This window comes from Palaemon carinicauda, chromosome 33 (genome assembly GCF_036898095.1).
Source record: "Palaemon carinicauda isolate YSFRI2023 chromosome 33, ASM3689809v2, whole genome shotgun sequence".
Lineage (NCBI taxonomy): Eukaryota > Metazoa > Arthropoda > Malacostraca > Decapoda > Palaemonidae > Palaemon > Palaemon carinicauda.
Genome location: NC_090757.1, coordinates 80,660,858 through 80,679,476, shown reverse-complemented (window position 1 = coordinate 80,679,476; position 18,619 = coordinate 80,660,858). Strand labels below are relative to the sequence as shown.

General features: G+C 38.8%; 1 protein-coding gene across 1 annotated transcript in view; it reads right to left on the bottom strand.

Annotated features, from left to right (window-relative positions):
- Window positions 1-397: 397 nt before the first annotated feature.
- LOC137625999 (mitochondrial-processing peptidase subunit alpha) overlaps window positions 398-18,619 on the bottom strand; it is a 656,206-nt gene continuing 637,984 nt past the window's right edge. The window contains exon 12 of the mRNA XM_068357083.1: window positions 398-1,244. Within this exon, the coding sequence (XP_068213184.1) occupies window positions 1,069-1,244 (176 nt within the window). The 3' untranslated portion in view covers window positions 398-1,068. The remainder of the gene's footprint in view (window positions 1,245-18,619) is intronic.

Sequence of the window (18,619 nt, the reverse complement as noted above, 5' to 3'; positions counted from 1 at the left end):
GTGGCAAAACAGTTGCCTCAGTAGGAAAAAATATTTGATACTGTTTCTTTTCCAACTCAATACCCATCATACATGCTTCTAGCAGGTGTTAAGGTCAGATCTATGGAGCTGCTATCTAGTCCCACATCAGATGTAAATCAAAACAGCTGACGAGTGTGGCCACAATAGCTTATGTAGGGACAGGTTTGTAATTCCTTCTGTCCACTTATTACTCCCTAAACTGCGCCTTTTCTTTTGACTAAACATTCTTCCATAAGGTATGTGTACTCTAAAAAAGAGTGGGCTGAAGACTGTTAACAATATAAGCAAGCCTTATTCTGTACTGTAGATAGTTTACCCTGAGCATCACAACACTGACCAGTGGTTTTTATTTTTGGCAACACAAATAAATTGCAAAAATAAGACCAAGTTTATTTTGAAACTATCGTTTCTACATACTGCATTTGCTAAAATACTTAACAAATGATAGAAAACTTTTCTACAAATTTTACTTTTACATAGGCTTTGTTAAATTTCTGTTCTTAATTTGCATGTCTTAGCTTCATAATAGAATGCTAATCTATACAATAAATTACCTACTGCTTCCAGTGAACTGGATTTAATGTTTATTTACATTCCAAATTAAACAATTTTTGACACTATTCTATCAGGGTCATAAAAAGAAAAACAAATCCTGTACTCATCAATAAAACAAGAAAATGACTCTTCATAAAACCTTAATGTAAGTGACAATTATTATAATCTAATTTTCATATAATGTCGTAAATTTAATTTCCAGTTAATTAATAATTTCAATTGTTGATTATTGAATGTTTTATGTAAATCTTGGTAAATCGAATATTTCTAACTTTAAAGTTCAATTTACAGTATTTCAATTACATTTGATTAATAATGCTATTAAATATGATCATTGCATGGTAAATACAAATATGTAAAAAGATATGAAATGACTCTTGAATACAAATTTTCATTCAATAACAAGTATTAACAAAATAGTATGTACAAAACTGCATACTGCAAAAATTGAATACAAAATTGTAGAAATTTCTTAGCTAATTAACATAAATACTATCGGAATAACATAAATCTCCTTCTAGACGGTAACTGTCCATTTCGGTTTAACAAGGCTCCTTCAATATCTGAAAGTGTGGGTAGTCTATTCAAAGTACCTAATGCTGATACAGATGGCTTGCTTCGCAGCATCTGCCCTGCAGCTCTTATAATGTCCTCTGCAGAGACTTGTCCTGTAAGAAAATAGAAATCTCAACATATGTATTAAAAAGTTTAGTAGCAGAATTTTTTCTACTCACAAACAATGGGTCTTGTATGGTAGCATCATCATTTGTCCAGGGAACTAAAGATAACTTGATTTTGTGAACTAATTAATCCAGGAGGCGATTCACTAAATCAGTTCTTATCTTAATATTCCCACTAATTTGAACCTTTTATTTGGATTATAAGATGTTTTTTAAAAAAAACATGAGTAAAAACTTTCCGTATGAAAAAACTTTAATTCACATAAAATTTGACATGGCTAAAAGAGTTAAATACATAAATACATGTTATTTACAATGAAGGGGATTTGATGAAGGAAAAACTGTTAAAGCTTTTGCGAGGTGTATCTACTCTCTGCAAATTAGCAAGGGGGGGGGGAGGGGTAGGCTAGTCACCCCGCTTATACCAGCATTGGCGACTGACAATCACATTTGCAACTGCAGCAGAACTTCTCAGGGTAGGTGATGGTGGGACCAGTATGTGTAAAGAATATTTCAGGTTTGTATAGCTACAAAAAATACAAATTATATACAAATTTTTTATTTGTTAAAGTGCAACATACAAATCTTCGCTCTTTACGTAGGAGAATCACCTCCAAGTGTGTGGAAATCCTAAAACCAACTGGCTGGAAGACTGTCCTGGGGTGACCCATTGTGCTTTGTATGAGCTGTTTCAAAAGGCACTCTGACACCTCGTTATCCTTATAGGATGATGGCCTGGGTAATCAGTGCTGGTTGTAAAATTTAGCCATGTGACTTGATCAGGTAAGCATAATACTGTATAAGAGCTACGCCGATTACAATGGCTTAAGAGCTTTAGACTTTGCCTCTGAATCAGGCTGTAAGCAAATCATAAGTGAAGCTACTCACAGGTCTGATAACTACTTGGACCTCATATACACTGACTCCCCTGGCATTATAACAAGTAAGGTTGGTTCTCCAGATGGGACATCTAATTGATTGATTGATTGATTTAAGGTTTTCTGGCATCCTGAGATCTAAGGTCATTAATGCTGATATCATTTATTTCATATAAAAATTAAAAGAATATTCAATTAAAACCATAAAAGTTGAATGTCATTATAGAAGTTGAATAGTTTTCAGAAGACCTGCTTCTGAAATAAATCTAAAAATGCCACTTGCATAGCAGGACACATCATGTCCAAGAATCTTGGCAAGGATGAAACTGCCATCCTCACCTCGAGCCTCAAACAGATGTCTATTTCTTAAGTTATAAAAATTAGGGCATTCAGTCAACAAATGCCTCACTGTTAAAGGTACTAAACAGTTGTTGCAATACGGATGGTGTTGGACTTTCAGCAAAAACTCGTGTGTCAACCAAGTGTGGCCAATACGGAGACGACAAAGAGTCGTCTCCCATTTTCGGGGGATCATGTTATACCTCTAAGGTGATATGACATTTGTTACTTCCCTCATTTTATTGCCATCTAGACTATCCCAGTGCTGTTGCCATTTATTACAAACCAATTTCTTGATGTAAGGTAGGAAATCATAACACGGAATGGGATACCTTCTTAGTGGCAACTCGGATGCCACATTCTTCTCCAGTAAATCTGCCTTCTCATTCCCAGACACTCCTACATGTGCTGGAACCCAACAAAATTGAACTGTTATACCGCTCCGTCCAATAATAAAGAGCCATTCTAAAATCTTTAAAACTAGAGGGTTACTAGGATTAACAACTTCTAAAGCTTGAAGAACACTCCTTGCATCACTAAAAATTGTAAAATTACCCTCCTTTTCCAAAGCTATTTTCTCAATAGCGGTTAGTATGCCATACAGATCGGCAGTAAATATGGAAGTTGTTAGAGGAAGTGCACCTCTACAATGAAAATCATTACTATGTACTCCAAATCCAATGCCATGGAGCCATCAGTATATATAAAAGTCAATCCCCTATATTCTGCAACATGTTCCATGAAAAGAGACCGAGATTCTAAGTCGGTCATATTTTTCTTAATTCCAATAGAATATTTACAAAACGATACATCAGGTAATTTCCACGTAGGCGTTGATGATACCTTGAACGGAAGAATCTTAATTCTAATTATATCAAGACTGTTTAATAATTGTTTCAACCGAAACCCACAAGGTTGAGTAGATTTTGGGTGCAACTCAAAGTATGTTGAGTGCCTTACAAGGCTTGCAGTCTGAAAGGCTAAAGAGTTGGGGAGTCTTTGCAATCTAAACCAATACCGAATAATAGAAAGAGTTGGGGAGTCTTTGCAAGGTAGTAGGTTGGCCAGGGCACCAGCCGCCCGTTGAGATACTACCACTAGAGAGGTATTGGATCCTTTGACTGGCCAGACAGTATTGCATTGGACCCCTCTCTCTAGTCACGGCTTATTTTTTCTTTGCCTACACTTACACGGAATAGTCTGGACTATTCTTTACATATTCTCGTCTTTCCTCATACATCTGACAACAATGAGATACTTAACACTTCTTCACCAAGGGGTTAATTTACTGCACTGCAATTTGTTCAGTGTACTTTCCTCTTGGTAAGGGTAGAAGAGACTCTTTAGCTATGGTAAGCAGCTCTTCTAGGAGAAGGACACTCCAAAATTAAACCATTGTCCTCTAGTCTTGGGTAGTGCCATAGCCTCTGTACCATGGTCTTCCACTGTCTTGGGTTAGAGTTCTCTTGCTTGAGGGTACACTCGGGCACACTATTCTATCTTATTTTTTTTTTCTTCCTCTTGTTTTTTTTAAATGGTGTGTTGGGCAGGCTTAATAGAAGGGCCATGGATGCCTGGTGGTTTATCAAGAGGTTGTCTTTTCCTTTTTCTGATTCTATCTTCTCAAAACCATCCTTACTGTCCTCCCTTCAGTTGAAGTGGCTATCCTGGAGGGTATTTAGCCTTGCATGGTGTATCGGCTCCTCCATGTTGACCAGTTTTTCCGACTTTTTACTATAGTCTATGGATATCATCAATCACTTTTATTATTATTCTGTACATATTGTTTTTGTTTTAATTCTTGTTAATCTAGTTTTTAAGTATGATGTCTCTTTTTTATTTCTATTAATTCTTATGCTGTCTGGAGACATTGAGCAAAATCCGGGACCAGTACGTCCTAGATTTCGTCAATGTCGTCTTCTGTATTGCAATATTCGTGGTCTTCATGCAAATATCCGAGACCTTACAGTTGCGTGCAGACAGTATGATATTCTTTTGTGCTCAGAAACTTTGGTTTCTAATATGAGGCACTCATCTGAGCTCCTTATAACTGGTTTTAAGAAGCCAATAATGCTGAAACGTGATTCCATTCCTAGGGCCAGGGGAATGGCGGTGTATATTAGGACCGAGTACCCTGCTTCTCATAAGTCCTGCTATCAATGTGGATGTCATGAGATTCAGGTAATAAAAGTTTGTGGCAGGCATAACAACTTTTATTTGTGTTCAATCTACCGGAATCCAGACATGGATGATTCTATCTTTGATTGTCTTCTTACCATTATGGCTAAGATACAAGAAGATGATAGAAAGGCTTCATTTGTCTTTGTTGGTGATTTTAATGCTCACCATAGGGAGTGGTTGAGCTCTATCTCTCCTACCGATCGCCATGGCTTAAGAGCTTTAGACTTTGCCTCAGAATCAGGCTGTGAGCAAATCATAAATGAAGCTACTCACAGGTCTGGTAATTGCTTGGACCTCGTATACACTGACTCCCCTGGCGTTATAACTAGTAAGGTTGGTTCTCCAGTCGGGACTTCTGATCATGCCTTGATTTCATTATTAGTGAAGACTGAGCAGCCTGTCCCTGATATATCATATTCTTGTAAAATTTATATGCAATCCCAAGCAGACTGGAATGGGATTTTGCATGATCTTTTGTGCTTGAATTGGTCACAATTATATAATAGTGTAGATCCTGTTGTCCCTTTGAATGAGAATCTAGTCAACATAATTGATAGGCGTATCCCTTCTCGTGTGCTAAGGTACCGAATGAAGGACAAACCGTGGTTCAATGATGTTTGTAGACGTGCTTATTTGGAGAAGCAGGAGGCCTATCACCTTTGGAAGGGTAACAGATCAGATTTGACCTGGAACAACTATACTCAGCTTCGAGCTTTTGCTCAGAGAGTTTATGCCTCAACTGGAAAAGAGTACAATTTAATCATAAAAGAAACCCTCTCTGGTACAACTCAGGAACATAAATGGTGGTCTACCCTTAAATCTGCACTCTTTGGTGTAGATGCAACAGTTCCTCCTTTACTTAAAGCAGATGGCTCAGTCACTCACTGTCCAAAGGAAAAGGCAACCCTTTTGGCTGATGTATTTGACAGTAAACAGAGTAATGAAAAACTTGAACTTCCTCATTCCTGTTTTCCTGAGGCTAAACTAACTAGTTTAGCTTTTCGATCTCGTGAGATTAAAGCTCTGTTGATGGACCTTGATGCTTATGGAGGTGTAGACCCTAATGGTATTTTTCCTTTGTTTTTTATAAAGACAGCAGATTTCCTAGCTCCAAAGTTATCTGTTATTTTACGCAAGTTAGCAAGAAGAGGAGCTTTTAGCACTTGTTGGAGAATTGGTAATGTTACTCCTCTATGTAAATGTGTTTGTGGTAGCTCAAGTCCCACTGATTACCGCCCAATTTCCATAACTCCCATATTATCTAAAGTTTTTGAACGTCTTCTGGCAAAACGTCTTAATAGGTTTGCTGAAGGTAATCATCTATTCCCTAGTTTGCAATTTGGTTTTCGGAAAGGCCTTGGAGCATGTGATGCCCTTCTTACAATCTCCAATGCTGTACAGAAATCCCTTGATTGTGGTCGGGAAGTTCGTATGATTGGCCTTGATTTTAGTGCTGCCTTTGACCGTGTTAATCATGAGGCCCTTGTTTTCAAACTGAAACAGTTGGGAGTGGGTGGGTCGTTTCTTAGCATTATTATTGATTTTTTAAGTAGTAGATCTCAAAGAGTTGTTGTTGATGGGCACCATAGTGAGTATAGGAATGTGATATCCGGTGTTCCACAGGGTAGTGTTCTTGGCCCATTACTTTTCATACTATATACACATGACATGTGGTTTGGCCTAGAAAATAAGCTTGTTGCATATGCAGATGATGCTACTCTCTTTGCATCAATTCCATCCCCTGAATGTAGAACTGGGGTTGGTGAATCCCTTAATAGGGATTTAGCTAAAATTAGTGCATGGTGCAAATTATGGGGTATGAAGTTGAATCCTAACAAAACTCAAAGTATGATTGTAAGTAGGTCAAGGACGGTGGCTCCTCAACATCCGGATCTCAGTATTGATAATGTTTCTTTAAATTTGTATGACTCTTTCAAAATTTTAGGCGTGATTCTTGACAGCAAATTTACTTTTGAGAAACATATAAGGTCTGTGTCTTCTTCAATTGCACAAAAAATTGGCTTATTGAGAAAGTCTTTTAAGATATTCGGTGATCAATCTATTCTGAAGAAGTGTTTTAATTCTTTTATTCTGCCTTGTTTTGAGTATTGTTCTCCTGTCTGGTCTTCAGCTGCTGATTCTCATCTTAATTTGTTGGACAGAAACTTACGGTCTATTAAATTTCTTATTCCTGATCTAGATATTAATCTCTGGCACCGTCGATCAATTAGTTCATTATGCATGTTGCATAAGATTTTTCATAACTCTGACCATCCTTTACATTCAGATCTCCCTGGACAATTCTATCCTGTTCGTAATACTAGGCAGGCAGTTAATTCTAATAGCCAGGCCTTCTCCATCATAAGACTCAATACTATGCAGTACTCTAGAAGTTTTATTCCAGCTGTTACCAAGTTGTGGAATGATCTTCCTAATCGGGTTGTTGAATCAGTAGAACTTCAAAAGTTCAAAGTTGGAGCAAATGCTTTTTTGTTGACCAGACGGACATGAGTCTTTTTATAGTTTATATATGACATTTTTGTTGTTGACGTTGTTAATAGTTTATATATGATATATTTCTTTTGACATTACTTTTTTTAGAATGATTTATTGTTAATTTGTTCTCTTCAGTTATTTATTTCCTTATTTCCTTTCCTCACTGGGCTATTTTTCCCTATTGGAGCCCCTGGGCTTATAGCATCTTGCTTTTCCAATTAGGGTTGTAGCTTGGATAGTAATAATAATAATAATAAACCAATACCGAATAATAGAAGACATTTGGTAAAGGTCTAGAGGCAACTCCCCAGCATCAACCAGGAGACTTGTGATAGGTGAGGTTCTAAAGGTTTCTGTGAACAATCTAATACCAGCATGATATATAGAATCTAATATTTTTAACCGGCTTGGGGTGGCTGATTGATTGATTGATTTGAAGTTTTCTGGCATCCTGACATCAAAGGTCATTGACGCCGATATCGTTTGTTACAAATAAAGATTAAGAGAATATTCAATTAAAACTAAAGAAGTAAATATGATAAAAATGTTAGATTGCATTAAGAAAACCTGCTTTTGATATAAATTTAAAATTGCCACTAGAAGCAAATATTTTATAAAAGTTAAATAGCATTCAGAAGACCTGCTTCTGATATCAATTTAAAAATGCCACTAGCATTGTACGACAAATCATGTCCAAGGATCTTGGCCAAGATGTACCTGCCATCCTCACCTCGAGCCTCAAACAGATATCTATTTCTTAAGTTATTATAATTGGGGCATTCAATCAACAAATGCCTCACTGTCAAAGGTACCAAACAGCCGTCGCAATACGGTTGGTGTTGGCCCTTCAGAAGAAACTCGTGTGTCAACTGTGTGACCAATGCGGAGACGACAAAGACATGTCTCACACTTTCGGGCATCATGTTATATCTCCAAGGAGATATGACATTTGTTATCTCTCTCATCTTATTGCCTTCTAGACCATCCAAGTGCTGCTGCCAACTATTACAAAACAATTTCCTGATATTAGGTGGGAAATCATTAAAGGGAATAGGACATCTTCTTGGTAGCAAGTCGGATGTAGCATTCTTCGCCAGTAAATCTGCCTTCTCATTCCCAGACACTCCTACATGAGCTGGAACCAAACAAAATTGAACCATTATACCTCTCCGACCAATAATAAAAAGCCATTCTAAAATCTTTAAAACTAGAGGGTTACTAGAATTAAAAACTTCTAAAGCTTGAGGGACACTCCTTGCACCACTAAAAATTGTAAAATTACCCTCCTTCTCCAAAGCTATTTTCTCAATAGCGGTTAGTATGCCATACAGTTCGGCAGTAAATATATAAGCTGTTAGAGGAAGTGCACCTCTACAATTAAGATCATTACTATGTACTCCAAATCTAACGCCAGCATCAGATTTGGAGCCATCAGTATACATAAAAGTCGATCCCCCTATGTTCTGCAGCATGTTCCATAAAAAGAGACTTGGACTCTAAGTCAGTCATATTCTCCTTAACTCCAATAAAATATTTACAAAAAGTTACCTCTGGTAATTTCCATGGAGGCATTGTTGATACCTTATATGGAAGCACCTTACTTCTAATTATATTCAGAATGTTTAATAATTGTTTCACCCGAAAGCCATAAGGTTGAGGGGATTTAGGGTGTAACTCAAAGTATGATGTGTGTCTTAAAAGGCTTGCAGTCTGAAAGGCTAAAGGGTTATGGAGTTTTTGCAACCTAAACCAATACCGAACAATAGAAGACTTTCGATAAAGGTCTGGAGGTAATTCTCCAGCATCAACAAGGAGACTTGTAATGGGTGAAGTTCTAAACGCTCCTGTGGACAATCAAATACCAACATGATGTATTGAATCTAACATCTTTAATCGGTTTGGGGTAGCTGAAGAGTACAGTATATTTCACATCCATAACTAATTTTAGAAAAAAATCAAGGCCTTGTATAATTCTAAAATAGTATTGCGGTCTGCCCCCATGATGTATGAGACAAAACGTTTAAAAGATTCAGATCCTCAAGACATTTAGCTTTTAATGCTTTTAAATGTGAGAAACCTATGTTAAGCCTAGAATCATATATCAACCCAAAAAATTTAGCTTCACTTGCACATGGGATCCATTGACCTTTGATGTGTATACCCGGGTCTGGATGTACTCCCCGGATACGACAGAAATGGACAATAGTAGTTTTACTTGTCGAAAACTTAAATCCATTCATATCGGCCCACTGGATAATTTTGTCAATTGAGAGTTGTATTTTTCTCTCAACTATTGCCATTCTAGCTCCAGCAAATAATATAAAGTGATCATCCACAAATAATGTTGAGAGAACATCCCGGGGAATGACTGAGGATATCCCATTAATTGCTAGTGCAAAAATGGTTACACTCAACTCAGCACACTACCCTGAGGAATCCATTCTTCCTGGCATTTACTCTGATAGTTTCCCCAACTCTCACTTGAAAAACCATGTGAAAGAAATGACTGAATAAATAGTGGTAGCTCTCCTCTCAATCCAAACTCATGAATTCTTTTAAGTATACCATATCTCCAAGTGGTATCATATGCCTTTTCAAGGTCAAAAAAGACTGTCACATGGTGCTGTTTGAAAGCAAAGGCTTCATAAATAGAGGACTCAAGTTGTATCAGCACATCAGTCGTTGAGTGCATTTTTCTTAATCCACATTGAATGGGTGATAAAATACCCTTCTTTTCAAGGTACCACATCAGTCTTACATTGACCATCTTCTACACGATTTTACATAAACAAGATGTCAATGCAATAGGCCTATAATATGCTGTTAAAAACTTGTCCTTACCGGGTTTTAAAAAGGCTAAAATAATGGCTAGTTCCCAAACATTTGGATAACTATGATCATGCCATATTCTATTAATAATGCTTAAAATAAATAACTTTGTATTAAAAGGCACATGTTTAATCATTGCATATGGAATTCCATCAGGTCCAGGGGCTGTGTCATTACACGTAGCAAGCGCAGAATCGAATTGTCTTTCAGTAAAAGGAGAATTGTATGACTCTTCCTTTCTTGTTGCAAAATTTAAAACTTTCTTTTCTTCAATGATACATTTGAAAAATGGTCAGCCAGGGCATTGCTAACTTTGGTTGCTCCAGGTAAATTTTCCTGCTATCTTTTTCACTTTCCTCCAAACAGATGATGTTGGGGTTCTACTGTTGATGGAGGAAACAAATGACACCCAAGACTGATGCCTAGCTTCTTTCATGGCATGATGGAACTGTGCTCTATATTTCTTGTACATGACTAAATTCTCCTCAGTATGGCGCCAGTGCAATCGAGTTAAAGACTTTCTTGTGGCTCTGTGCAGGCCAGTTAGTTCTGATGACCACCGGGGTACTGGTCGTCATTTGAATATCCCTGTTCTTTTGGGAATGGAATTGGCTCCAGCAGAGTGGAAGAGTTCCATTAAGTAAGTCTACAGCATCATCAACACTTTCAAACTGTTCTGCATTTCCTACAATTTCACTTAATTCCCGAAACCTATCCCAGCCCGCCTTATCAAGATTCCATGAAGGTGATCTCTGTAAAGGTGGACCATTGTTGGTGTTTACAATGATTGGTGGATGATCACTAGTATGCCAATCATCTAATGTTCTCCAATTAAAATCGAGAAGACAGTTTGAGCTTGCAACTAATAGGTCAATGCAGGACAAATTACCTGTCTGAACATGAAAGTGTCTGGCTCTCTTGTATTAAGGAGTCCTACATCTTCATTCTCCAAAATTGATGATATAATATTACCCCTTGCGTTTGCTGAAACATCACCCCATAAAGGATGTCTATTATTAAGATCTCCTAGTAAGAGAAAAGGTTGTGGGAGTTGTTTAATCACTTTTATTGTATTATTATATGAGATCTTATCATTTGGAGGCAAGTAAAGAGAACAGATTGTTTATTTTCTCCCTATATCAATCTGTACAACCACTGCCTGCAGACGGGTACAGAGAGACAAAGATACTTGGGGAACATAAGACTTCCCCCATGGCTCCCTGCTCGTTGATCATATGGTGTCCTATAGCTGACATACTCTCAAGGACAAGGAGCATTAGCATCGAGCTTGCTTTCCGGTAGACAGAGTTATAGGGGAGTGCTCATGTATGAGGAGCTTGAGTTCTTCATATTTCGCCCTTAAACCCTGGCAATTCCATTGCAGAATTGAGGAAAAACTATGGTTTATTTTTTAGTAGACTCCTTGGATGAAGACTTCCCATTGGCAATATTTGATCTAACAATATTTCCCAGTGGTATCTCTAGAGAGGATCTTGATATATTGGGTTTTTTGTTCGTCTTTTTCTTTGTGTCCTTTGGACCTCAACTTGAATTTCTGATTTATTCAATTTACCTCCAGTTGATCAGAAACATCAGCAGACAAGGCATATCTATTTCTGGATATAAATTTTCAATGGGGCTTTCAACCTCTTTAACTACTTTCATATATTTTTTTTATGTTAGAACTCGGGATAAAGTTTTTGTCTGTGTGCTTTGGTAAGTTTTTCTTCAGAACTATTGAAAAAGGTTGCCCTGGTCTTATCTGCTTTTCAAGAGCTCTTTTACGAGCCTCTTTAAAAGTAACCCTTTCCATGGTCCTAATGGCCTGAATTTCTTTTTCAAAAATAAACTTTATACAACCTTTAGATGTAGCTGGGTGTGCTTACCCACAATGTATGCAATTTGGATTTTCTATGCATGCACCATGACTATTTTTTCCACAGTTGGCATAAACAGCTGGCTTATTATTTGATTTTTCCTTGCATTTCTGGCTTAAATGGCCATACATTTGACGATGATAACCTTGTAATGGTGAAGGGATATATGGTTTCACCTTCAAAGATAGCCAACCAGCTTCAATAACATTTGGCAATCTGCTTTGATCAAATGTTACAATAGAAGTAGCAAGAGGAATACGTTGCTTTCCAATTCTCTTTCTCATTCTGACTACTTTTACTACTCCTTGACTTTTCAGTTCATCCCCGATTTCCTTTTCCTCCATGTCCAGCAATTCTTGAGCATATATCACACCCCTAATCTGGTTGAAAGTGGGGTACAAAACGATTTTTACACTATGACCATCCAAGTGTTTTTAATTTTTCACCTTGTATTGGGGATAGTGTCTCTATCAAGAGACTTCCAATTCCCTCGTGAAGAATTTTTGGCTGCCCTCCACACATAGCAACTATTTCCCTGTTGTCTCTAAAAACATTTACACGTTCATGTCTTGCATTTTCAAATTCAAAAATAAAATATTTCTCATAATTCACTACTTCATAGTGACCAGGTAATACTTCTACTTTCCTATATTTTTCTGTACTGTCATCACTTCTCACTCTCTCTCTCTTCTTTTCTAGTGTTTTCTTATCATTCTTCATATGACGTGAGTAAGGTTCTAAAGTTATGATATTAGAACCCGAGTTGGAGCTGTCTGTAACGAGGTCCATGTTTGTATTTTCCAGGTCGTCAACAGAGGGGTTGGTTTTTTTGAAAGAGCAAGCTGGGTTATCCACCTCTTATCGGAGGATGTCAGTCCTCTTATCCCATGGGGCCCAACACGAGAAGAGGCTTCAGCGGGGACCAGTCCTCTATTGGAGAGGGGCTGCCTCTTTTAAGGTGGGCATACACTGGTCAGTGGGGGTGGTTAGCCCCTCCCACTGGCGACTCCAATGCCTGGCGTCACCCATTACCCGCAAATATGAGCGACTTACAACCGGATCACAGAAACCCGACTCTTAACAGACTTGGTCTGCACCCAATTAAGTCTGCCGGAGGGTGATGGCATCTAAATTGGCACAGGTTGAGATGGAATACCGTCCACCGCCACTGTGCCAAATTCAAAGCAGCAGCCAGCATATAATCAAACAAGCCAAAGTCGTTAACAGGTTCAATACCAAAAGGAAGAGATGAGAGAAAAAAAGAAATAGCCAAAAGGAAAAGAGAAAGTGCTGATTGATTTAGTTGGATCAACAGTTGGGCACTGAGGTCCCGTGGGAAAGTAGTTCCCACTGTTCATTAGAGCCCAGCTGCTAATCCCTAAGCCCCCATCCTCATCAAGGCTTCAGCATCTGGGGGATTGGGACATTTGATCATGCCTTGATTTCATTAGTAGTGAAGATCGAACAGCCTGTCCTTGATGTATCATACATATGTAAGATTCATATGAAATCTCAAGCACACTGGAATGGAATTTTGAGAGATCCTTTGGGCTTAAATTGGTCAAAATTGTATAGTAGTGTTGATCCTGCTGTCCTTTTGACTGAGAAGCTAATCAGCACAATTGATAGGCGTATCCCTTCTCATGTGCTAAGGTACCGAGTGAAGGACAAACCATGGTTCGATGATGATTGTAGATGTGCTTATTTGGAGAAGCAGGAGGCCTATCATCTTTGGAAGGGTAACAGATCATATTTGACCTGGAATAACTATACTCAGCTTAGAGCTTTTGCTCAGAGAGTTTATGCTACAACTGAAAATTAATACAATTTAACCATAAAAGAAACCCTTTCTGGTACAAACCAGGAGCATTAGTGGTGGACTACCCTTAAATCTGTACTCTTTGGTGTAGATGCAACAGTTCCTCCTTTGCTTAAACCAGATGGCTCTGTCACTCACTGTCCAAAGGAAAAGGCAACCCTTTTGGCTGATGTGTTTGACAGTAAGCAGAGTAATGAGAAACTCAAACCTCCTTATTCCTGTTTTCCTGAGGTTGAATTAAATAAGTTTAGCTTTTCAATCTTGTGAAATTAAAGCTCTCTTGACGGATCTTGATCCATATGGAGGTGTAGACCTAAATGGTATTTTTTTTTTTTTTTTTTTTTAAGCACTTGTTGGAGAATTGATAATCTTACTCCACTATGTAAATGTGAAGTTCAACTGGTTACAGCCTAATTTTCACAACTTCCATTTTATCTAAAGTTTTTTAATGTCTTTTGGCGAAACGTCCTAATAGGTTTGTTGAAGGTAATCATCTGTTCCCTAATTTGCAATTTGGTTTTCGTAAATGTCTTGGAGCATGTGATGCCCTTCTTACAATCTCCGATGCTGCACAAAAATCCCTTGATTGTGGTCAGGAAGTTTGTATGATTGGCCTCAATTTTAGTGCTGCCTTTGACCATGTTAATCATGAGGCCCTTGTTTTCAAACTCAAACCGTTGGGAGTGGGAGGGTCGTTTCTTAGCATCATTATTGAATTTTTAAGTAATAGGTTGAAAAGAGCTGTTGTTGATGGGCACCACAGTGAGTATAGGAATGTGATAACTGGTATTCTTCAGGGTAGTGTTCTTGGCCCATTACTTTTCATACTATATGCACATATGTGGTTTGACCTAAAGAACAAGCTTGTTGCATATGCAGATGATGGTACCAATTCCATCTTCTGAATGTAAATCTGGGGTTGGTAAATCCCGTAATAGAGACCTAGCTAAAATTAGTGCATGTTGCAAATCATGGTGTATGAAGATGAGTCCTAACAAAACTCAAAGTTAGATTGTAAGTAGTTCAAGGACAGTGGCTCCTCGACATCCGGACCTCAGCATTAATATTGTTTCTTTAACTTTGTATGACTTATAAAATTTTAGGTGATTCTCAGCAGCAAATCTATTTTTGAGAAACACATTAGGTCTGTGTCTTCTTCAATTACACAAAAAATTGGCTTATTGAGAAATTGATTGATTGATCTAAGGTTTTCTGGCATCCTGACATCTAAGGTCGTTTATTGTAAATACAAAAATAAAAGAATATTCAATTAAAAGCAAATATGTCATTTTAAAAGTTAAATATCTTTAAGAAGACCTGCTTCTGAAATAAAGCTAAAAATACCACTACCATGGTAGGACACATCATGTCTAAGAATCTTGGCAAGGATGAACCTGCCATCCTCACACCGAGCCTCAAACAGATATCTATTTCTCTCACTACTATATGTGGGGCATTCAGTTAACAAATGCCTCAGTGTAAATGGTATCAAAGTCGTCGCAAAATGGTTGCTCTTGGCCAGCCAGCAAAACTAATGTGTCATCCGAGTGTGACCAATGCGGAGATAACAAAGAGTCGTCTCCCTTTTTTGGGGCATCCCGTTATACCTCCAAGGGGATATAACATTACCAATTACTTTAATTTTATTTTCAATTAACTATCCCATTGTTGTTGCCCATTATTATGAATAAAATTCCTAATCGCAGGTAAAAAATCATTACTGGGAATGGGATACCTTCATGGTAGCAACTCAACTGCAGCACTCTTTGCCAGAGAATCCAATTTCTCATTTCCAGACACATCTATGAGTGCTGGAACCCAGCAAATCTGAACTATTATACCTTTCATGCCAATAATTAAAAGCCACTCTAAAATCTTTAAAACTAAAGGATTACTAGAATTAAAAATTTCTAAAGCTTGTAGGACACTTCTTGCATCACTAAAAATGGTAAAATGGCTCTCGTCTTTTAACGCTATCTTCTCAACAGCGGTTAGTATGCCATATAGTTCGGCAATAAATATAAAACATGCTAGAAGAAGTGCATCTCTACAATTAAAAGTGCTACTTTATACTCCAAATCCAATGCCAGCATCAGATTCGGAGTCATGAGTATATATAAAAGTTGATTCTCTGTGTTCTTCAACATGTTCCATAAAGAGCAACCTGGCTTCTTAGTCAGTCATGTTCTTTTTTATACCAATAAAATCATTACAAAAAGATATACCTGGTAATTTCCAAGGAGGGTTTGATGATATCCTACACGGGAACACTTTATTTCTATCTGTATCTAGACTGTCCAATAATGTTTTCACCCAGGTTGAGGAGATTTTGGGTGCAGCTCAAAATATCTATAATGCCTTACAAGGTTTGCAGTCTGACACGCTTAAAGATTCAGGGAGTCTTTGCAACCTAAACCAATACTAATCCAACCAATTCAGACCTTCCATGCCCCTTGGTCTCTAGAGGGGAGGAGGGTGGGATTATAACTTATATTACCAGTGGGTAAGTATGTTCAAAGATTTATTTTATTATGAAAATATAATTTTTAAACATAAAACTTACCCGCTGGTTATATAAGAATGGCTGATTGACACCCTTGGTGGTGGGTCACAGACAGCAACGTAATTGGAAATTCACTTAAGAGTTATATATAAACTTAAGAGGTTCATACCTGATAAGGAAGCAGACTGCAATGGTTCTCTGCCTAATTCTGTCTGCTATCCTTAGGAGATCCAGCGGTTCACCCAGGGGGCTGATGATCTCTAGGAGCTGTCAAACGGTGCTATAATCTATAACTTGACAGGACCTCAACTAATACCCTTGTTCCGGGCGCTCTCAAGGAACAACATGACCACCTGACCAAATCAACAGATTGCGGAAGACTGACGACCATTCTCCACATACAACCATAAAAACTAAACAAGTTCCAAGAGGTAGAAAAGGGTACTAGGAATTAGGGGAGCGTAGTGGTAGATCCTTCCCCTACTACCGCGACGAGTGTAGCAGTCCTCATAAATAGTCTGGAGACGTTTCAAATAATGGGATGCGAATACAGATTTACTTCTCCAAAAAGTTGTATCCATTATGCTTTGCAGGGAACGATTTTGTTTAAAAGCCACCGAAGTAGCTACTGCTCTACCTTCGTGTGTCTTCACCTTAACCAGTTTGAGATCTGCCTCACCACACTGGGAGTGACCCTCTCTAATCAAGAGCCTTATGAAAAAGGATAGAGCGTTCTTCGACATAGGCAGCGAAGGCTTCTTAACTCCACACCAGAGCGCCTCTGAGCTGCCTCTCAAACTCTTTGTTCTGTCCAAATAGACCCTTAGTGTCCTAGCAGGACAGAGCACCCTTTCCACTTCATCGTCCACTACATCATAGAGATTAGCAATCTCAAAAGACTTCGACCATGGATGGGAGGGACGCTCATTCTTGGCCAGAAAACCAGGCTGCAAGGAACACATGGCTTTCCCGTCTCTGAAACCAATGTTCTTGCTCAAAGCGTGAATCTTACCGACTCTTTTAGCTGTCGCCAAGCTAACCAAGAAAAGGGTCTTCCAGGTCAAATCTTTAAAAGAGGCCGAGTGCAAAGGTTCGAATCTGTCACTCATGGGGAATTTAAGAACTACATCCACATTCCAAGCAGGTGATTCCTGATGACATACTCTTAGAAGTTTCAAAAGACCTAAGGAAATCTTGTAGGTCTTTATTGTTGGAGAGATCCAAATCCCTATGCCTGAAACCAGTTGCCAGCATACTTCTGTACCCCTTGATAGTCGAGGAGGAAAAGTTATGCTTAGTTCTAAGATCTAGGAAGAAATTGGCAATCTGTGTTATAGAGGTATTGGAAGATGAAACCAAGTTAGCTCTACACCATTCTCTGAATACCTCCCACTTGGACTTTTACACCCTGATGATAGAAGTCCTCCTTGCTCTGGCAATAGCCTTGGCCGCCTCCTTCGAAAATCCTCTGGATCTTGCGAGTTTTTCGATAGTCTGAAGGCAGTCAGACGTAGAGCTTGGAGGTTTAGATGGTTTCTTGCCAAGTGAGGTTGTCCGAGAAGATCTGCTCTTACGGTAGGCTTCTCGGAACATACACCATCCATTCCAGTACCTCTGTGAACCAACTTCTTGATGGCCAGAAAGGAGCAACTAGGGCCATCCTGGTCTCCTCGTGAGACACGAACTTCTGTACCACCTCGTACAGGATCTTGAAGGGTGGGAAGGTGTCCACATCCATGTGTGACCAATCTAACAGGAATGCATCTATGTGAGCTGCCTCGAGATCCAGAACTAGGGAGCAGTACGTCTCTAGCCTTTTCGTTTATGAGGTTGCAAACAGATATATGAGGGGACGACCCCATAACCGCCACAGCTTTTTGCAAACGTCTAGGTGTAACGTCCACTCAGTGGGGAGAACTTGGTCCCTCCTGCTGAGTCTGTCCGCACTCACATTCTTGACCCCCTGAATAAATATTGTCAATAAAACAATCCTCCTTTCCTTCGCCCATATGAGAAGAGATCTTGCCAACTCGTAAAGAGACTTCGAGTGATTCCCCACTGCTTTGCTATATATGCCAGGGCCGTGGTGCTGTCCGCATTGACTTGCACCACCTTGCCTAGGACTAGATTCTCAAAGCCCTTGAGGGCTAAGCGCACTGCTAAAAGATCCTTTTGATTGATATGGAGATTCTCTTGCTCTTTTATCCACAGACCCGAGATCTCTTTCTTCCCTAAGGTTGCTCCCCACCCTGAGTTTGAGGCGTCGGAAAACAACACGAGGTCTGGGCTCTTTTGCTCCAACGAGAGGCCCTCCCGGAGTCTGTGAACGTTGTTCCACCACTGAAGGTGTGTTCTAATGATATTCGTAATGGGAATACTCTCCTTGTCAAGACTGTCCCCTTTCTTCCAATGAGCATTAAGATGAAACTGAAGGGGATGTA